Source organism: Podarcis melisellensis (assembly GCF_964234715.1).
Source record: "Podarcis melisellensis genome assembly, chromosome: 12".
NCBI classification, from domain to species: domain Eukaryota; kingdom Metazoa; phylum Chordata; class Lepidosauria; order Squamata; family Lacertidae; genus Podarcis; species Podarcis melisellensis.
The window spans coordinates 46,902,432-46,925,265 of record NC_138544.1 but is presented as its reverse complement, the minus strand read 5'-3'; the positions used below and the strand labels follow the sequence as shown (position 1 = coordinate 46,925,265).

At 44.2% G+C, this 22,834-nt stretch overlaps 1 protein-coding gene across 1 annotated transcript in view; it reads right to left on the bottom strand.

Moving 5' to 3' along the window:
• VIPR2 (vasoactive intestinal peptide receptor 2) overlaps positions 1–15,329 on the bottom strand; it is a 54,460-nt gene extending 39,131 nt beyond the window's left edge. Inside the window, exons 1-2 of the mRNA XM_081882586.1 lie at positions 15,155–15,329; positions 7,306–7,408 (exon numbers count right to left, since the gene is read on the bottom strand). Coding sequence (XP_081738712.1) covers positions 7,306–7,408; positions 15,155–15,205 — 154 coding nt within the window. The 5' untranslated portion in view covers positions 15,206–15,329. The remainder of the gene's footprint in view (positions 1–7,305; positions 7,409–15,154) is intronic.
• Positions 15,330–22,834: the final 7,505 nt, after the last annotated feature.

The window sequence follows — 22,834 nt, the reverse complement described above, 5'->3', positions numbered from 1 at the left end:
TTGGAGGGAGTGATTGTGGTGGATTTCTGGTTTTTTAAGGGTTTCCAGAGGTGTAGAGGGTGTTTGCAGGCTTTCTCAATAGTGTCCCCCATATACATGATTCTACTTAAATGTGTGGTGCCCAAGAATGTACCCCTCCCTGCTAAATGGGGAGTTGCCTATATTTGAATGGACTTTTCAGTGCATTTCAACTTTTATACAGTGGTACCTCTGGTTGCAAACAGGATCCGTTCCAGAGGTCTGGCTGGATCCTGAGGTTTTTGCAACGTAAGGATCACTGTTATACACATGTGTGCGGGGTGGTAGACCGCTTCTGCACATGCGCATGAAGTGAAACACTTCTGGGTTTGCTGCTTTCGCAACCTGAAGTTTACGTTACCCGAGCGTGATGTAACCCGAGGTGCTACTGTACAGTCGTACCATGGTTTGCATACCTCTTGGTTTGCATACATTTTGGATTACAAACACATCAAACCCGGAAGGGCGTGTCCCGGTTTGCAACCTTTTTTTGGATTGCAACCCTTTTTTTTTTTATTACCAACAATTTTTGGGGGGAGGCCCCATTGGCGAAAGTGCGTCTTGGGTTACAACCTGTTTTGGTTTACAAACAGACCTCTGTAATGGATTATGGTTGTAAACCAAGGTACCACTGTATTTTAAAATGACTGTTACCTCTCATCAATCTGCTGCAAACCTGGGAAATGAGAACCAAGGAAATGAATTTTTAAAGTAAGCATTGACTAAGATTTTTTGCACACAGGCGCACACACGGTAAAATCTCTCCACAATTTCCAGCTTATAATTCTAAGAGTTTTATAGATACTTCATATTACTGCTGCATGTGAAAAGAAAAACTTAACCCAAAATTAGTTCCAGTGAACCTGGTAATAAAAAGATGCAACTATAAAACGTCACGAGGGCAACAGGAATCATTAATATGCAGCTTAGGGCTATCAAAAGAATGTGGACAATCGTTTCAGGCTTGATTTGTGTGTCTTTTGGCAATTAGCCTTGTTATTATTATGGAAGAAACTAGAAAGAGAAAAAGAAATATCCCAAAGTGATTTATTACCATGGAAAAATATGTTTTTGCTATTAGAAACACATACAGGACAAAAATATTGGACTCGGCTCGAATGCTGACAACACTAAATATAGAAACTTACTTTTTGACATCCTTATAATTTCTATATTTTAAAAGCCCCACACTTTAGGCTTTCTTATATACTGGAGCTAACATTCTATGCACAACAATCTGAGAATTAGCCTTCACTTATGACTGAACAGGCAGAGGGTTGTGTTGTGAGTTTCTGTTGACATATTAACAAATTAACCAATGTGAGTCACATGCCACTTGCAGACCGTTTATCAGTAGCAAAACCAGCTCAGCACTTCTTCTACATGGTCTATAGTGAAGACCCCGCTGGAAACCCAAGCCGGAGCGTCCCAAACAGCCTTCTGGAAATTACTATATTTAGACAACTGTGTTGTGTTGCTTCTTGAATCACTTTAGAAAAAAAAATAGGGGTAGCTTTGGGGAGGTACAAACATGCCTGAAAGCTCTGTCTAATTTGGGGGTTATATTGGCTCCATCAACATATAAGCACATGTATATTAACGGGCAGCTTCCCTTTAAGCAACATTCATACCCAGTGCCTTTTTTCTATTAAAAAAATGTTTAGGGGTACTCTCATTTTGATTCAAGAAAAATAAATACAGTAAATGGAAATCAGCCCTGAGTGCTCACTGGAAGGACAGATCATGAAGCTGAGGCTCCAATACTTTGGCCACCTCATGAGAAGAGAAGACTCCCTGGAAAAGACCCTGATGTTGGGAAAGATTGATGGCACAAGGAGAAGGGGATGACAAGAGGACGAGATGGTTGGACAGTGTTTTCGAAGCTAGAAACATGAGTCTGACCAAACTGCGGGAGGCAGTGGAAGACAGGAGTGCCTAGCGTGCTCTGGTCCATGGGGTCACGAAGAGTCGGACACGACTAAACGACTAAACAACAACAAAATGGACAAAAGTACAAAGATTCACAAAATGTTTAGGGGTATGCGTCCCTCTGCATCCCCCCAGAAAAAGCACTGTTCATACCAAACTCCCCAGATGGCTTTTAAAACAACCAGCAGGGAAGTCCTATCTTAGCTGGAAGCCTGGCTGGTAGACTTTAGGAATCAAGGGTGGGGAACCAGCTGTTGTTGGAATCCAAGTCCCAAGTCAAAATGGCCGGTGCTCAAGGACAACGGCAGCTGTAGTCCAACAGGTTCCCCATCTATAACTATAACTGCTGCTCCACTAGGAAAGAGGAGATGCAATGGCAGGAAAGCACCTGTACTCTGGAGGACACCAGAATGCCTGCAGAAAACTTCACCGGCATGGAAAACTCGACCTGCTGTGGGTGTTTTGCAAGTAAAGGTAAAGGGACCCCTGACCATTAGGTCCAGTTGTGACCGACTCTGGGGTTGCGGTGCTCATCTCGCTTTATTGGCCGAGGGAGCCGGCATACAGCTTCCGGGTCATGTGGCCAGCATGACTAAGCCGCTTCTGGCGAACCAGAGCAGCGCACGGAAACGCCATTTACCTTCCCACCGGAGTGGTACCTATTTATCTACTTGCACTTTTGGGCATGCTTTCGAAATGCTAGGTTGGCAGGAGCAGGGACCGAACAATGGGAGCTCACCCCATCGTGGGGATTCGAACCGCCGACCTTCTGATTGGCAAGTCCTAGGGTCTGTAGTTTAACCTACAGCGCCACCCGTGCCCCGTGTTTTGCTGGTAGTAGTGTCTAAATCAGGACACTTGCAGAGTGGCCCTGGGTCCAAAACACCCTAATTTCTTTAAGATGCCCAAAGCAAGGGCTAATTTTCCTTCTGTTAGATTTTTTTTAAAAGTCAAATTAAAGAAACAAAAGGGGAAAGCATATTTTTCTGCTCTGGCCACAGGGGTAGTAAGTAACAGGAATTCTGTTATGGATTCTCCTCCCTGACCCCTCTATAGGATTACCCTCCAAAACTCCCATCCCATACACACTTAACCTGATAGCATACCCCACTTCTGGGGGCTTACTTCTGAGTCAACAGGGATAGGGTTATGCTACACAGCAATTAAAGCTGCCGGTGAGGGTTGGCAGAGAGGAGAATTTTTGTTCCACTCTTCTCCGGAAGAGCCGGGGGCAAACCACAGGGCTATCTTTTTCGCGCAGCATATAGTTAAAGTGTGGAATCCGTTCCCACAAGGTGATGGCCGCCAATTTGTACAGCTCTGAACAGGGATTAAGACAGATTTCATGGAGGAGAAGGTATTGATGGCTACTTGGCACAATGCCTAGATATTACCTCAAGTCTGAGAAGGGGTATGCCTCTGAATATCAGTTGAGGGAGGTGATAAGCAGGGGATTCATGCCCTGCTATTGCATTCATTGCATTCATGCCCTGCTTGTGAGCTTCCCATAGGCATGTGGTTGGCCAAAGATGGACTACATCTTTGATCAGATCCAGCAGGTATCTTCAGCAGGTATCCAGTACTTAGAAGTTCTAGGGTCTTCCAGCAGTGTTTTGCCTTTAACAGTTCTCTTGCGGGCGGAAGGTAGAGAAGTCAGCGCTTAGATAAATCCTTCAACTTCATCTCTGGAACTGTTTGCTTGCTGAGGGCTTTGTGATTGCTAAGCATGCTCTAATCCTGAAATCTATACGAGGTAATCCATACAGTTTTTGGACCCGTAGCAAACCATAAAAGCAACACGATTGCATCTCCGTTTAAAACAAAGTTCCCCACGGTCTCAACTAAAGCAGTTATTATGTTCTCTATAAATAGGACACGTTATGGGCAGGAGGTCACAACCCCCCCCCCCAGTTTCCTAGCACTTCCATGTCCATTTAAAAATGCTCACTGAAGCAATTATTTAGCTTTGCTGCAGTCAGATACGCTTTCAAGCCAGCAAATGCCATGATTGAATGAGTTAGACGTTTAGACGTTCCATTTAAACAGAACACTAAACCATGGTTTGGCATTATGTGAATAAGCAGTGAGGAGTCTCAGTTTGCATACTTATCCTACTGCACACTGATCCTGCTTTGAAACAAACCATAGTTTATCATTTCATCAAATCCTGGCTTGAGATCCTGGTTTGCAGGGCAAGTGCTGGTGCGAACAGTCAATCCCTGTTCCCAGGGAACTCTGGGAATTGTCAATTTCCGAGAGGAATAGGGTTCTCACAACACCCTTAAACTACAGCTCCCAGGATTTGGGGGGGGGGGGGAGCAATGACTGTTAAAAGTAGTTTCATGGCATTTAAACATATGGTATGAATGTGACCTAGGACTGTTGTTGTTTAGTCATTTAGTCGTGTCCCCATGGACCAGAGCACGCCAGGCATTCCTGTCTTCCACTGCCTCCCGCAGTTTGGTCAAACTCATGCTGGTAGCTTCGAGAACACTGTCCAACCATCTCGTCCTCTGTCGTCCCCTTCTCCTTGTGCCCTCAATCTTTCCCAACATCAGGGTCTTTTCCAGGGAGTCTTCTCATGAGGTGGCCAAAGTATTGGAGCCTCAGCTTCAGGATCTGTCCTTCCAGTGAGCACTCAGGGCTGATTTCCTTAAGAATGGAGAGGTTTGATCTTCTTGCAGTTCATGGGACTCTCAAGAGTCTCCTCCAGCACCATAATTCAAAAGCATCCATTCGTTGGCGATCAGCCTTCTTTATGGTCCAGCTCTCACTTCCATACATCACTAGACCTAGGACTAGGGAGACCCAAATTCAAATCCTCACTCAGTCAAGAAGCTTACTGGGTTACCTTGTGCCAGTTGCTATATTTTTTGGCCTAACCCATCTTACAGGGCTACTGAATATAAATACAACAATTAAACTCAAAATAAATAAAATAAACCAGCACAGCAATTAGGCTTTCTCATTTTCTCTGTGATTGCAAGGAACCTGCAGGCTTGTATTGGCTCTCAACCCACCCTTCCAATTGGCTGGCAACCTTATAATCCTTGTCAAATAAAGATATCCTTGCCAAATAAAAAAAAATCCTATAACAGACTCTTTTAAAATTCTGACTCACAGCATCCAGTCTAATTCAATTCATTGCTACTGATCCATTTTCTTTTACAGGCAGATATGTGTTTACTTTTCTGTTTCAAACCCTTTGCTGTATTTATTGTCTCCCTACTGAGAAGAATGAAAGATCATTTATTTACACTGTGAGCAGATGGCCTTGGTTGAGGCACTGACTTGTGGGAAATGTTTCACTTCTGTATTTGCTTTTTGATAATCTTCTGTTCCATTGCACTTAAAGCCATAGTGAAAAATTGTTTTAAAAGCAGAGACAGGAAAGGAATGGAATCAACTGCCTCCTTCCAAGCGCTTTCTCCTCATCTTAAAAATGTAATCATTGCCCCATAGGACACTTTATCATTTTAAAAAATCCAAACATCTTCACGTAGTGCAAGGAATCCCTGCAGAGACTAAGTATAGCCCTACAACTAAGTTCTTCAGCCACAGTTCCTGGACTACAGCTCCCATGATCCTCAGACAGGTCAGGGATGATGGAGTTGTAGTACAACAGCATCTGGCAGACTCAAGGTTGAAAAACTATAGTGCAGACAGTACTGAACTATATGCAGGGCAAGCTCAATTTGCTGTGTGAGATGAAGATGGCATCACCCACCTTCTTCCATGGACCAAAACCAACTTTTAATCTGATTTCAGCACTGGTGATGGGACAACATCTTCCACCAAGACTACCTCAGAGCCACAGAACAAATTGCTTAGCACACAGTTGCTCTCTAACACCTCACTGTTGCCTGCCCCTCAGCTATCTGCCACCTAAAGCGCCTGCCTCATTCTGCCTACTGGTAGGGACAACCCTAGCTAGATGGCCCAATGGTCTGATTTGGTACAAGGCAGATTCCGATATTCCCATAAGACCTACTATTGTGCTATTTGCTGCTCCCCATTGCTCCTGCCCTTGGAGTTAGGAATGTCTTTTCATTTATGGTAGGAGTGTCCACTGGTGAAAGAGTGGACTTCTAAATATAAGAGATGGTCGTATTCAAAAACTGCAAGCTAAAGAATTAGTGGTGTGGCTTCTGGCAGCAGCTAGGATACCCACAGCACAAAAGTGGAAGAGCTTCAGATATCCCTGTGGTATGAAATTGAATGGAATGTGGCAAGGGCAGAAAATATAAAGGTTTCCAAAGGCTTAGAAGACCCATAACATTTTTTATACTGTGTGGTCAGATTCTATCATTTATACCGGCACAACTAATTTCCAAGATGCTGTGGCACCATATGCAGGAAACAGGGACATCTAAATGTTTCTACCAACAGATGTCCCCTCACATCTTCTGATTTTGTTGACAAATTTAAGAGAATGGATGTGTCATTTCTGATATTTTTGTATTTTTACATTTGTTTTTGTACGTTTATTTTATGTGTAATGGAATAAAATAAAAGTAATTTACTAATTACAGTAAGTAATCATGGAAACACAGCAGGCTGGCAGAGGGGGTGGTGGATAACCCTGTCCCATGTCAATGCTGACCATGAGAAGGAACCTTCCTTTCATTTGCAGCCAGCATGGAAATGGAGGCTACAAGCATCTTAACAGGTTCCTTTCATTTGCAGGCCAGTAGCTTTTGTGGTGGCGCTGTGGGTTAAACCACAGAGCCTAGGACTTGCCAATCAGAAGGTTGGCGGTTCGAATCCCCACGACGGGGTGAGCTCCTGTTGCTCAGTCCCTGCTCCTGCCAAAATATGGTCTGAAGCGAAGCTCAACATCAAAACGAAAGCACGTCAAGAGCAAGTAGATGAAGAAGAAGAGGAAGAAGAGTTTGGATTTGATATCCCACTTTATCCCTACCCGAAGGAGTCCCAAAGCGGCTAACAATCTCCTTTCCCTTCCTTCCCCACAACAAACACTCTGTGAGGTGAGTGGGGCTGAGAGACTTCAAAGAAGTGTGACTAAACCAAGGTCATCCAGCAGCTGCTTGTGGAGGAGCAGAGACTCGAACCCGGTTCACCAGATTATGAATCTACCGCTCTTAACCACTGCACCACAGCGTTTCCGAGCCCTGCTCTGGTTTGCCAGAAGCGGCTTAGTCATTCTGGTCACATGACCCGGAAGCTGTACGCCGGCTCCCTCGGCCAATAAAGCGAGATGAGCACCGTAACCCCAGAGTCAGTCATGACTGGACCTAATGGTCAGGGGTCCCTTTACCTTTAGCTTTTGTGAACTTATTTGCAAGGCTACATGACTGAATCACTCTTTTCTTTTCATTCTCTAACTTGTCTTCTTACCTTTAAAACCCACGGTTTTGGCATTTTTTAAAAGCTCCAGGCACCTTATTTCCTCTTTATGAAGCTCCAGCTGCAGTCTGCATTCTGGGTGAATCCCATTTACCTGTTAAATTGAACAAAGGACACGACTGAAATATATTCATAACACTAAGCACACCTAATCATTTTTATTAGGTTTTTCAAGAATAAGTAAATATATTAGCATTGGAAGTTATAGGCTGGATAAAGTATACTCACTCAGCAAACAAACGTGCAGAGAACCACTGTAACAAATAAACTGACTGACTGAAACAAAACTAAATCTCCCTAACCAACAGACCCTTTGCTTCCAAGTGTCATTAGAATGTATCATTACTCCTCAGAAGGTAGGTGTAGCAAATAAATAACAATTTACATGCAAATCACGATGCATGCCGAAATATATGAAATCTACCGAAAGAGCAGTTTACATCAAGATGTTCATTCATTCCAATGGGACTACTCTGAGTAAGGCTAGCACTGGGCACAACCCAATGCCATTTGGCCTGAAAACAACCACTGGTATCAAAACATGTATTTTAGTTCTATAGCAGAAACTGAGGAATCCTTGACGTGCTAAGAAGGTAGTGATAACCAGCTATGAAGGCTGTGGTTTTTCATTTTAATGGGTAACTGTCTGATGTTGCAGGTTGAAAAAGTTAGTAAAGCAACACACTGCTTGACCACAGGGAGTCACTAACTTCTCCACCCCAGATCCTAGGGAAATCTCTCTAGGCATGGAGCACAGCTCCAAACAAAGATATGGAAGAACCTGCTGCTGTCCAAGGTAGCCTGAATAATCCCATTACAGTGGTACCTCAGGTTACATACGCTTCAGGTTACATACGCTTCAGGTTACAGACTCTGCTAACCCAGAAATAGTGCTTCAGGTTAAGAACTTTGTTTCAGGATGAGAACAAAAATCGGGCTCTGGCAGCGTGGCAGCAGCAGGAGGCCCCATTAGCTAAAGTGGTGCTTCAGGATAAGAACAGTTTCAGGTTAAGTACGGACCTCCGGAACGAATTAAGTACTTAACCTGAGGTACCACTGTACAGGGATGCCTCGCCTAGGCCCCTCAATAACTCCTCCAACCTTATCCCAAGTCCTCAATTCATCACCCAAGTCTGCATCACCCTCTAGGCCTCAGGAGCAAAGGTGTCAGTAGACCTAGTGCATAGCCTAGTTGGCTTCTAGAAGGCTCTTTCACCAGAGGTGTACTTGGAAGGAAAGATCTATTTGGGAGGAACAAACTTACTTGGGAATACAAGGAAGATCCAGCTGCAAGCATTGACTCAGCAGAGGACCATCTCTGGTTTAACAGTTTCCACTGAGGCTCATTAATGCCTTTGTTTGAGCTCTGGCCTCCACAACCAGGTGCCAATAGTGGCCAGAGGGTATCTCCCAGGGGGCTGAGGTCAAGGCATTGTGGCTAAAGACACAATGGCAGAAACAAAACTCAAGCCACTGACTTTCTGGTTCACCATTCAGTCTCTTAACTGCTGCGTTTACTACGTTGTCAGCACCTAAGGTTCCCCAAACTGGGCTTTAAATGTTGGCAGCCTGGTGGCTCCCAAGCAATGTCAATGGGAACTTTGAAAACCGCACTCCTCTGTACAAAGAAACATCCTTGATTGCTGCCTTGAACATTCCCCAGTGAACAATGCCACTACAGTTGGCAATCACTAGTCACCACAGGGATATTTGAAAATATTGATTGAAGTGACTCACAGCTTTTCAGAGCAACTTGAACATTATTATAAATGAAGGAAATGTACATTTTTGTTATCAAAAGAGAACCTGGCTAACTATGGAGCAGGGTGGAAGAGAACCCATCTAGTGTGATAAGAACAAAGTACAGTATCACAAATTTTAATGTGATGACTTTTTATTCTTCTCCCCTTTCCTCGTACATCTTATTTCTTAAATGCTGTGCAATGGGAAAACCCAGTATAATGTGCAAGTCTTTGTATTAATTATTCTTCTGAACTGGAATGGTTCATTGGTTGCGTTAAGGCAGGGATCAGCAAGGTGTATCTTGCCTGGGCCAGATCGGTCCCATGGAGTTCCCTCTGTGGGCTGGATTGCGTGCGCGCCTGTGATTTTTAGTATCTGTGTCTGCGCAGACGCGATTTTGGGGGCCACAGAAGCGAGTCCCCATGTGCCTGTTTAGTGCAGCACGAGAACGGGCAACTCAGTTCAGGGGCAGCTCAGGGGCCGGTCAAATGACCTCCACCGGCCTCTTCCAGCCCATGGGCCTTAGCTTGCTGATCCCTGCGTTAAAGTACCACAATACACAACCAAACCATGGTTTATTGTGACAAGAACAATTCTAGCCTCTACCTGAGCTCACATGCTCTTCCTCCCTGCCCTTCCATCAACATTGCCACAGGGACTGTGGACATGTTTGAGATTTTTTCTTGGAAATAGAAAGTGGTATAGAAATGAAATTCATCATCATCATCATTATTATCTGAACCCAACAAACAGCGGTTAGTCTTAACTATAATGTATTGAAACAAGCCAGCTTCTAAACAGTATAGACTGAGATTAACCACAATTTGGGCTTCAGCCATAACGTTAACGATATAAGCCTTGTTATATTTATGCACAGGTGCAGTGTCAGGGAAAAAGTATGGCAACCATGAAAAAATAGTGGTTTCTAATGCTTGTTTCCTTTTCCAAGTATCTTTCTTGGATCACAATGTTCTAATGTGTGGCCCAGTTCCTTTTAGGACTAAAAGTGTCCAGAGAATAGTTTTTCTCCGTCTTGCATGGGGCTAGAATTTGTGTGCATCTAATGAAGATTGGAAGATTCAGGGCAGATAAAAGACATTTCTTTCTCATGCAGCAGATGAACTATGGAACTCGTTCCCACAGAAAGCAGCGATGGCCAGCAATGCGGATGGCTTTAAAAGAGGATTAGACAAATTCATAGTCAGAGGCAGTAACGCTTCTGAATACGACTTGCTCACATCCTGCTTGCAGGTTTCCCACATACGTCTGGTTGGCCACTGTGAGAACAGGATGCTGGAGTAGGTGGATTACTGGCCTGATCCTGCAGGTTCTTATTAGGATTACTTATGAGAATCACAAAACGAAACATAGATGCAGCTTTGTGTACCACTAGTGAACTTTAATTCTCAGTGTTTATCATTTGTCGATTAAACAAATGTCTAAAAATATTCTTTTTTTAAATCTTTAAATCACATGATTTAAATGTTCTCTAAACAGTGATTTAGCAGTGAAGCTCAGGGTGCTGTTTGAAAGATATACATCAGCTGCGGAAATTGCAGAAGATGTGCAATGCCCCTGCTCGCTTTATTCCAGGCGTGCCGCATTGTGCAAAGGCGTTCATTTTCCAACAAATAAGCCAGTTTGAATCATATGCACTTTATGAAAGGCCTTTAGGCACCAAGTGATCTAATGAATTCACAGTGTTGCGTGCTTGGAGTCTGGAGTTATTTCCTTATGCACATTTATGAAAAAAAGATGATTTTGGAAAGTAGGGAATACAAATTGGCATTCTACAAGCCATCGCATAGGATGAACTGCGGCCATTAAATAGTTCACTATTGTAAAAAAGAAAAAACACCTTTCAGGGACAGGGAAAATAAGCCATTTGGAAACAATCCAACATTTTTAACTGGCATCATTTACCAAGCTTGGTTAATAACAGGTGGTTCCCTGCTGCTGCAAGATCCTTCTATGCAATTCCACCTGATGTGCGAATTAAACAGCAGTTCGATTTTGCTCTGTTCAACAGCACATATACTAAAATTGGAACGATATAGAGAAGAATAGCCTGGCAAAACAGCAGTTGGATAAATCACACTTAACTACTTCCAAGTCCTGGAAGACTTGATCCTATAGTATGTTGCAATAAAACAGGAATCAGGAATGTGGAAAAACTGCTGTGCCAGAGTAACAACATTGCCTGCATTTTTTTCACTGGGCATCACACACACAGGTGATGTGTGGCATAAACCTTTGCAGAGGACTGATGGAGGGATGGGCACTCACAGGGATGATTCACCCATATGGCATTCCAAGATCCAGTCAGAATAAGGAATGCTAGGCTAAACGGACAAATGACCTCACTAGAAAGCAACTCCACATGTTCATTATAAAACAGAAAGGAAAGCGAGCACATGAAAATAGAGGAGTTAAAAAGCCAGGCTACATAATATAGCTTAGGGACATGGGTGGCGCTGTTGTCTAAACCACTGAGCCTAGGGCTTGCTGATCGGAAGGTTGGAAGTTCGAATCTCCGCAACAGGGTGAGCTCCCGCTGCTCTGTCCCAGCTCCTGCCAACCTAACAGTTCAAAGTACATCAAAGTGCAAGTAGATAAATAGGTACCGCTCTGGCAGGACGGTAAACGGCATTTCTGTGCGCTGCTCTGGTTTCGCCAGAAGTGGCTTAGTCATGCTGGCCACACGACCCGGAAAAACTGCCTGTGGACAAAAGTCGGCTCTCTCGGTCAGTAAAGCGAGATGAGAGCTGGAACCCCAGAGTCGTTCGCAACTGGACTTAACTGTCAGGGGTCCTTTACCTTTACACCTAACTTAAGACAAGGGCTTTGGGTCACTTCACACATTATATACATGGGTTTGTTTCTGCAGGAGGACTCAGCAAACTGCTTTATTTCTGGCAAGTACACAGGAGGCTGCTGTCTCCTGAGTGAGACCACTGTTCAATCTTGCTCAGTACTGCCGATGCTGAGTGGCAGCCTGGTTTGAGGCAGAAGTCATTCCCAGTTCTACCTAGACATGTTGGGGAGCTAAACCTGGACGCAAAGCTGATGTGCTGCCACTGAGCTGCCCTTCTTCTGCATGATGCCTGTGATTGCAAACACATGCTTCTGTTTACAAAACAGCTCCTCATCCAGGGTTTGCCCTACGTTTTCCAGAGTGCAAATGATCACATGGGAGAGAAAGTGTGAGGGAGATATCGGAAGGATTTTAAAAGAAAGTTAAGAGCAAAGCAGAAGACTAGGAGGCAAGAAGAAGCCAAAAGAGGAAACAGGAAGATATAAAGCTTAAAACAAGAAGCCATGCATTTTTAAACATTAGCTTCCTTTGGGCATATTGTATATTCCTGTATTATTATTTTTTAAAATACCCTTTAAAAATTCCCTTTACCTTTGAATCCTATTGATAAACTCAATAAACCCCATTAATCCGAAGCTTTCTATTGACACACTGTTCATTTTACTGAACAGTGAAAAGAAAAGTGTGTGGATTTGTGAATACGTGAATCCTATTGATAAACACATGCATGCATGCCAAAACGTTGGGGTGGGGGAAGTAAAATCCCTTATCAGAAAAGCACTGCAGTCATGGCTAGGAGGGTGTAGAATAACTTTTCTTTGAGGTCTGCAAAGAAAATGTCCCAGAACCTCTAAGCAGTACTGAATGCTTTGGGGCAGCCTGCCTTTTACGTTTTCCATGGGTGAAGTTTAAAGGGCTGTTTCTATTAAAGTGGTGAGTGCATGCAATAAAAAACTAAACTGTTGATTAAAAAACCACTTTCTGTCCTTCTCAGCAGCATTCACACATATTCCAACTCTACCATTCTATGCTTGCCTCATAGGGTTGTTGTGAGGAGAAACGCAAGGATAAACCACCTTGAGCTCTTTGGAAGAAAGAGGTGATGATGTAGGGGAAAGAAGGGACTCCGAATAGAATGGAGAGAAAATTGTATGACTATTCTTTTTGTCCTTACTAGACAATGTCAACAAGCTCAAGAGGAAAAAACACACACTTGCAACACACTTCCAAGTAATAAGACTGATCTCTGCATGCAAACTATAATGCCTGCAGCAGCCCCCAAGGCTTTTCCTCCAAACTAGTAATTTGAAAGGGATGTGCAAAAGCATTTCTAAGATTAGAAAGACCATGCATTAATGAAGTGGCTTTGCCATTAAGTACCACAAAGCAGGAGGTTCAAAGGGGGAATATTTTTTTCTTCCTCCATTTCTGTCCATCATTTAAAATTTTTTTAATCAAAACCAGTAGGCATTGTTTGGTCTTTTTGATTTAGGTGCAACAATGTTTGAAGTCCAATACTGGGTGTTGGTATACGAGATGCGTGAACTGGTCTGTATGTCCCAGAAACTTAGCAAGGTGAGTCTCACATTCCTTGCACTAATATTAAGATACCCACCTGCAGCTGCTTCCCGATGTGCAGTGTCAAAACACAAGTATTTATTATGTATGTTCTTACACTTATACCCATGCTTTTCTTCTGTCACAAAACGCAAGGTAACATAGATATGGTTCCCAGATGGCATGGCAAAATAAAGACTGCCTTTATTATTATTTTTTTGAACTTTGGAGCACTTGATCCAGAATTATCATTATTAGACACAAGTTTCATGTTCAAAATTACTAATAGTACAGGCTAGAATTTCCACTCCAGCTATAAATGTCTACAGTGGTACCTCGGGTTACATACACTTCAGGTTACATACGCTTCAGGTTACAGACTCCGCTAACCCAGAAATAGTATCTCGGGTTAAGAACTTTGCTTCAGAATGAGAACCGAAATCGTGCAGCGGCGGCGCAGCAGCAGCAGGAGGCCCCATTAGCTAAAATGGTGCTTCAGGTTAAGAACAGTTTCAGGTTAAGTACGGACCTCCGGAACTAATTAAGTACTTAACCCGAGGTACCACTGTATTGAAAAAAAGTGGGGCGGGGACTTCACATATTTGCCATTCCTTAATAATTTTGATTTTGACGAGAAAAGGCTTGATATTTGTTGCAGGGGGAAACCAATCTGCATAAAATTATCTTGAGGGTAATATTTAGCCTGGAGGCTAGTTTGACTGCGTGAATAGCACTGGAGGCATCGCCATCAGGAATACTTCTGTTTACAGCAGTGACAGGACTAATTCATGCTGTCTGCTTTGTCCTGATCTTTCTCAATGAATTACGGTAAGATCCAGAAGTTTACAGAGGCAGGGAACACCTCAGAGGAATTATGGGTGATGCTGTACTTCATCCTTTATAGTCCTGCCACGGTTGTGGGTGGAAGATGTCTGGTTCTATAATGCTGAAATATTGAGATCTTACTAGGTTCCTCTCTCCATCCAAAAGTGAATCTGCTTTTCAGTCATGCTTTGCCTGTCATATCTGCAGTGAAGCATTTATTGCTACAATTCATTGCCCCCTCACAATCCACAGTGCTCAAGAATTCACCAAGCAAATTCACCTGCTTTTATGACTGGGCTTAAGATCCGTTACAGCAAATTAGTTACCAGCCTATCAAACAGGGAGGTTAGAGAGGGTGAGTGAGTCCCACACACTTTGTTGCCTAAATTAGTGAAGCAGCAATGCTGTTATATCCTAAGTCCAGGAATATTTCACATGTGCAGCTGAGCATTTCTGACCCACTTCCACCCAGTCACACCTGCAGTGGGGACTCCCATGCTAAGTCAGCATTGGGAACAGGCTCACACTTTCGTCCCCACAATTTTATAGAATTTGCTCCACGCTCCTCTTTTGTTACTGGCGACGTGAAAGATCCAAGTGGATCGATTTGAGAACAGAGGGCCACCTATAGCCTAAGGAGAGCAGTCACCCAGGGAGGGGATCCTATGAACGCAGGGTAGGCAGAGAAAAGATAAATTATTCACTGTGTCCTCTTTTTAAATAAAGGGGCTCCGTGGGAGCCCGCGCGTCCTGTGGTTGCTCAGCTATGAACTGCGGGAAAGGTACTTTGCACATGCTCAGAGACTAACCCCGCTTTATGATATCAGCACCCAGGTGAGGGAAGCAGGTGCCGGGGGTGGGGGACTCCACAAGAAAGCAAACAAAGCCAGAGTTACTCACCAGCCCCAAAGTCCACCAACCGATCGAGAAGAGAAGAGCCGGCAAGTTCATCCCAGCCAAGTGCAAGGGAGGGGCAAGATCAGCTCTCCGGGGCCGGGGGTCGCGGGCTTCCGAAGCTGCAGAGACCCCCCAGCAGAAACATAAGATCGCCGAGCGGGCGCTTCCCGTCTCCTGGCGCGCACGTGGGCCGCTCCCGCCGCGCCTCCCGCTGGCAGCACGAGTCCCCGGTCCCTCGTCGCCCGGACTGCGGCTCCTGCCTCCGTCGCCTCCCAGCCCAGACTGGCTCCCCGGCACGCTGGGCTGCGCGCTACTGTTCACCCACCCAGGACTCCTCCTCTCCGCCTCCGGCTTTCTCCTGCCTCTCCTCCTCCTCCTCCCCTCGATCTGGTTCTTCCATTGGCGGCCTGGAGTTGCTGCTTGCGTGCTGCGCGACAGGCAGAAATACAACAGGTGATGCACTTTACATTTTTATTCTGGGGTTGGGCTTCTTAAGTTTAGGGGCAGGGATAGGTAACTTACTGGACTACAACTCCCTCCCCAAAACAGCTGAGAATTGCAGTTTGTGAAGGAAGCTGGGAATTGTAGCTCTGTGAGGAGTAAACTACAGTTTGTGAGATTCTTTATGGGGTGCTTCCATGGGGATTTATTTTAGGGGAGCAGGCTTTATGTTAGGGGGGGCAGAGCCAAGTTATCTGCGACACAAGGTGTCAGTTAGTTGTTTTTATTTATTTGTTTGATGGCTACGCCCTTCAAATGTATGAGGGGTACACAGTCTCTCTCCATTCTGCAGCCTAGCTTACACCTCTCTGGGTCATAGCTGTCGACGTTTTCCCTTTTTTAAGGGAAATTCCCTTATTCCAAATAGGATTCTTCGCAAGAAAAGGGTGGTTATTGAAGAGGTCAAATGGGATGATGTCAGAGGAGGCCTGAGGTAGATTTAGGGGAGCATGGCACTGAGCTAAGAGGATGTCACAGGGGGCACTGCAGCAATGACAAACAATGGAAGGCGCCAAATTTTGGCGCCACAAAGGTGCGCTGCTGAAATTTGAAATCCCAAAGTCTGCCACTGCGTACTGTCCTTCTGTGGAGCTTGGAGAATCGGATACAAGTATGACGAGTACAATTAATGATTGTATTGAAGCACAGTGTCAAGAAGTATGGGGTCCAGATCAAGGGAAGTCATAGTCCCATTCTATTCTGCCTTGGTCAGACCACACCTGGAATACGATGCTCAATTCTGGGCACCACAATTTAAGAAGGATGTTGACAAGGTGGAACATGTGCAAAGGAGGGCAACCAAGATGATCAAGGGTCTGGAAATCAAGCCTTATGAGGAATGGTTGAAAGGTCTGGGTATGCTTAGCCTGGAAAAGAGAAGACTGAGAGGAGATATTATAGCCATCTTCAAATATCTCACATGGAAGATTAAGAAAGCTTGTTTTCTCCTGCTCTGGACTCAAACCAGTGGCTTCAAGTTGCAAGAAAGGAGATTCCGATTAAACAACAAGAAGAAAATTCTGATAGTAAGAGCTGTTTGACAGTGGAACTGTCTTCCCCAGGAGGTTGTGGACTCTCCTTCATTGAAGGTTTTTAAGCAAAGGTTGGATGGCATCTGTTATGGATGCTTTAGCTGAGATTCCTCCATTTCAAGGGGTTGAACTAGATGACCCTTGAGGTCTATTCCAAATCTACATTTCTATGATTCTTTGAATGCCCATGAGAATGCACCGATCACTTGACATTCACTTCTGAGGGCCAATGTTCTTGACGCCATTTGTGGCAGCTGCACTGTACATCTAAAGCACATTGAACATTGTGGTTTGTTAAGGGTGCTGGGAACTGCAACTCTGTGAGGAGCAAACTAATGTTCCCAGGATTCTTTGGGGGGAAGCCATGAGCTTTAAATGTACAGTGTGTCTGCAGCAGGGCCAGCTCAAGACATTTTGATGCCTGAAGCGAATGGCAAGATGGCACCCTCCCTCAAGACACAAACAAAAGCCAATTTGACTGCTAGTTGAATCTTACTCCAATACAAGTGAAAGGAATGAATCTTCCACTATACTTGAGGGAAGCAGGCTAGCATAGCGGGTACACGGCAGGCCACGCCATATGGCACACACAGCTCTGTCCCTTCCATGCCACTGAGCATCTGCCACCCAAGGCAGCTGCTTCACTCTGCCTCATGATAGGGCCAGCCCTGGTATGCAGCCTCATTCCCTTTTTCCAATGCTGGCTGACTGGAGCTGGCTTATTGCAACTAGATTGGCTGGCTGGCATGACAGTATAAAAGTTTGTTCCCTACCCATACACTCAGGAGATTTGCACTATGTGCCAGATTTCAGCGTTGGATCCTCATTAACGACAAGAAATCTAGCCACATCCCAAAATAGGGGAAATAACTCTCAAGTCAAAAGCTACATTCAGAAGATCAAAAAGGAGCTAATTCACAAGCTATCCTGGAAGGTCTGACCAGTGGTGAGCTCCGCATAAGAAAAGCTATGCAGGAATCCAAATATTTGGAAAGTATCTGTATGCACATAATTTCTGTTTCTTCCCTTTGTTCTTGCTAAGTGTCCAAGTTTGCACTGAAAGACGTCAGTAATGGAATGGAAGTATTTGAGGAGGAAGAGGAGGAATGTGGGGTGTGGCAACAAGTCTGGCGTAGTTCTCAACCCCCTTCTCCAGTTACTTTGTCATGAAAGATGACACCGTTTTTCTGGCCTTGCGCTGGAGAGGTGAGAGAATTCCAGATCAGAATCACGGGTCTCTCAGAACAGTGTCCTCTGGTGTGTGTGGACTATGGAAGACAGTGAGAACTCTGACAGCTTGCCTGGCTGTGGTGGGAGTGCACTGAACAATTCTGAGTCGCCATGTTAGGAGTTCATGACAAGTAAAATTAAAAATAACGGGGAGGCAGAACAGGCCTTGATAGCAGACCCTTCCAGGGCTTTGGGGCCCTAGCAGTCGCCCAGAGATGGCTGGTGCTGACGTCAGCCTTGTTCCAGATTTATGGTGCGCTGAAGGTAATTTCATTTGCCTCCCTCTCCAGACTGCTTTGCTTGTGCTGCTGGGTGCTTTCAGCATGCAGCGAAATGCATGAGGCATGTGGCTGGCTGCACCTCTTTCTGATCAGGTCCCTGCTTTGATCCATGGAGTGCCAATTCCATCAAGACATCCTGCCGATCTATGGCATGCTGGTTGGCAGAGGTGTCGCCAGATATGTTTATTTCCCAAGCAGACTGTGCTTTCCCAGAGCACAGCAAATTTGAAGGCAAGCAAGCAAAAGTGATCAAATAGGACTCTTCGGAAGTTAACTTACACTGTCAGCTCACTGGTTCGTCTAACCTGGGACTATCTGTTTGATTGACAACAGCCGCTCAAGCCTCAAGCAGAGATCTTTCTCAAGGCTGCTTGCTGAGGTCCTTTCACTGGGTTTTCTGCATGAAGAAGCAATGCATGAGCATAGAAGAGCTCTGCTAGATCAAGCCAATGGCCCATCTTGTCCAGCAGTAGTCAACCAGATGTTCATGGGAAGCCCACAAACAGAACCTGGGTGCAACAACTTTATCCCCACCTGCAATTGACAGCAGCTGGAATTCAGACCATAGAATTCAGACCATAGAAACAGATACTATATATCTATGAATGTTGTTTCTTTGATCACTGTGCATTGGGACAGCTCTTAAATATCATGACCATTTTTATTTTACATGGCGGTTCCATGTAGATCAAGGAGCAGGCTTTTGTCTACGCTTGGATACAATTTAAAACCAAGATGGCAGACTGTACTTTTCAAAACCAGACTGATTTTGGGGTTTGTTAGAATTCCCAAACAGTGCTGTGTATGAGGCTGCTACAATATATATGCTGCATCACTGAGCTAATGGCCAAACAAATTGCCTCAGTTACATGCTTGGTACACATACACAAATAGTAGACCCGGGTCTCCATGTCTCATGCATGGCTAGATATCTGCCACTTTAAGTTTTTAGAAACAATGCGTTTCCTCCTATCAAGAAGATTCACCTGTGAAATTTCTGACTTCAGATCTTTTAAGAAAATAAGAAAATACTGGAAGGTTGTGGCTACCCTACAGGGGGAGGGAACCTGTGGCCCTCCATATGTTGCTGGATTACAGCTGCCATAACCCCTGACCACTGGCCATGCTGTTTGAAGCTAATGGAAGTTGGCGTTGAACGGCATCTGATTCCTCACCTCAGTTGTTGGCTTGCAGACCAAATATATCACTCGGGGTGCGCGAAGAAGCATCCAAAACTCTGCAGTCAATAGTTGTACACTTGATTTTCCCGTCTGCCCACTGATGGGAAACATTTGCTTACCTCATTACTTCTTTCTGAATATTTAACCTACCCTTTACAATGTTTGTGGGATGCGGGTGGTGCTGTGGGTTTAACCACAGAGCCTAGGACTTGCTGATCAGAAGGTCAGTGGTTTGAATCCCCTCGACGGGGTGAGCTCCCATTGCTCGGTCCCTGCTCCTGCCAACCTAGCAGTTTGAAAGCACGTCAAAGTGCAAGTAGATAAATAGGTACTGCTCCGGCGGGAAGGTAAACGGTGTTTCCGTGCGCTGCTCTGGTTTGCCAGAAGCGGCTTAGTCATGCTAGCCACATGACCCGGAAGCTGTACGCCAGCTCCCTCGGCCTATAGAGTGAGATAAACGCCACAACCCCAGAGTCAGTCATGACTGGAGCTAATGGTCAGGGGCCCCTTACAATGTTTTCAGCCCTTAACAATTTTCTCTCATCTGCCCCAAATTTGAAGACATTGATTACAATCAACACAGTTTGGCTTCTAGAGTTTGGCGATATTGACCCAGTTCAGTTTCTTGCCTCGATTTGATCAGCCTCCACTCTGCATCCAGTGAAACATTAGTCACAAAGCCTAATCTATGAAAGGTGGTGCATGAAAATAAATATGTGACTAGTTGATGGAGTCATAAGGTCACACGTCTGCCGATGCCTTTGGCTGCAAAGCAGCTGAGCTGAGTGATATATCGTTCTTTATAGAACAAGTAATCCGGGTCAATCTGATGTCCATATTGCAGCAATACACTTGGCTTCTGCGTTAATGGGAAGCTTCACTTAAACATGATTTATTAGTCTATTAAAGAGAATGGAAAAGGAAGTCAAGTCTTTGCGTTTGGGAGATGGAGGCAGCCAGGATATATGTGTGTGTGCGTGTCTTCTCTTCTGGCAACAGGTTGAAGAGCTGTTCTTTGCTGCGGAGCCAAGACAGTTGTTGGCTGATATCACCATGCTGCCTCTCTGTTTAAATGGCTCTAATCTGAATAATTTCACTTCATCCTGTGCATTAAGCAGACAAGGCAAAAGAAAGAAAGAAAGAAAGAAAGAAAGAAAGAAAGAAAGAAAGAAAGAAAGAAAGAAAGAAAGAAAGAAAGAAAAGTGGGAAGGGGAATCGTTTTGTTTCAACTTTATGATGTTGTCTAAGCTTCTATTTTATTCATATATATATATATATATATATATAAGAGCACAGCACAAAAGGACAATGTATTGGGAGGGAGGAGGGGGGATAAATCAGGCAGTGAGGTTATCAGATACAACATCACAGGTTCTTAGATACAAAGTTCAGCAGATAAGTAGTTCAACAAATCATGGGGCTGCATGATGAAGGAGGGTACCTGACTGATGCTTACTCTCCCTCTGATAGCCCCAGCAGTGCCAGTCCAACAGCATCCTGTTTTCTACCTCTGCTACATTGAGACTAGCCCATTGCCTGTAGCCCCCACCCCGCCTCAAGAACAAAAGGTTATTTTTATTTTCCTTTTTAGGTAGGGAAGGGGGCGCAGGGAACCAACAGAGGTGTGAATCGCTAATTTGGTGGGTTTTTTAATTTGTTTTTTAAAAGCTTCTCTTAGTAAAGTATTTGAGTATTCTGAAATACTAAAGAAATGCTTTGCCAAATACTTTTTTTTTTCTAAGAGGGGCGCTTTTAAAAAACATGAACCACTGTTTTTGAGTTTGCCCAACCCACGTTTCCACATTTGTGGGATTGTGCAGTCCTGGTTTTTTTCTTTTTCATTGAAAAAAGCCTTGGTTTTTTTAACCCTTATTTCTGCTGACCCAGAAGCAGACATGTGCGTTTGTTCTTTGCCAAACTCCTAAGATGAATGCATGCCCGTGTTTACAGTTTCCATGCAACAACTTTCCATAATAATTGCTAAATAAACAAGTCCACTTTCAAATCTTTCATCCTCCACTATAAACAACTCAGATAAACACCCACAAACGATGCAAGAGGAGTGTGGAATAGTGAAGAGCACAGCGGGAGGAGAATACCAATGCCACATTGTGGAAAATATAACTGGACATCTAGCCAAAAGGATGGAGGTCTATTCTGTGCTCTGGACTGGAGCTGTGCTTTGACTTGCCACTCAAGACGAAATATAGTGGGCTAGATAATCTTGATTGTACCCTTAGTCGCCTCTGTTGGCCAGGCTCCCAACAGACCATTGATTTTTCTCATTGCCTTGGCCTCTACTCCAGGGCTAGCTAACATGGTGCCCTCCAGATGGTGGGAAAACAACTCCCATCATTCCTCATCATTGGCCATACTGGCAGGGGCTGATGGGAGTTGTAATCAAACAACATTGGGAGCTCTCCTTGCTCTACGCTAGTGCTTCCCAAACTAGGATCTCTCACTATTTTGGACTGCAATTCCCACCATCCCTGACCACTGGTTCTGCTATCTAGGAATGATGGGAGCTGTAGTCAAAGAACAGCTGGAGACCCACTGCTCTACACCGGGTACCTGCTTGAGTCTGTCTGGAACATTACTCAATATGGCGGATGCTACTTCAAAAATAGAGATGTAATAGGAAACTCTCGGCCATTCATAGAATGTGCCCCGTGCACACAAGAAGGATTGGCTAGGTGTGTTGACTTTGCCGTGACTGGTGTGTTCTTCTGCACAGCGACTATGTGATAATCTTATCAGGTGTGCATTTTTCAGTTGCTGCTTAAAATGTTCAAACTCTCTTTGTGTCGCTTTTAAAAATTGAAATTAGAAATTGAAATTTGGTTAGACCGAAAGACAGACATTCAATCTGCCAAGATTCTTAGTGGGGGAAAGTGCAAAGCAATCAATAGTGACTGTAAGCAAAGTCCTTTTGCTTGTTTTTTTTTTTGCGCAATATTATTTAATTTTATCATAAATATTCTCTTGTAACTGAAAGGTAGGGCACCTGTCTTCCAAATACACAAATTATCACCTTGCCATTCCAAAAGACGAAGAGTTAGGCTCATTTGTCAACAGAGACATCTGAAGTGGGGGAGCCTCCTGCATGTCTATGGACTTCCTGTGTGATTTAGTACCCTGGAATTTGAGGCTCCTGCTTCAGATATTCACTGTCTAACTTGGGGGAGCCAGGCAAACAGAAGGGACCAAGCTTAGCACATACTCCCAAGATGTGATTTGCATGCCTGAAGAATACTGTAATTAAATAACCTAACAGAGAGTCTTATCTTTATTCCAAGCTGAGAAACCATGCTACTTCTAGTTAATAATCATGTCTAAATCCTTACCTTCTGCAATTTCAAGGGTGTATTCAACTAAGTTCAGCAGAAGTTCTGCTGGTTAAGGATACATATAATGCCTTCCAATATTTACCTTTTTTAATGCCTTCCAGTATTTGCTAAA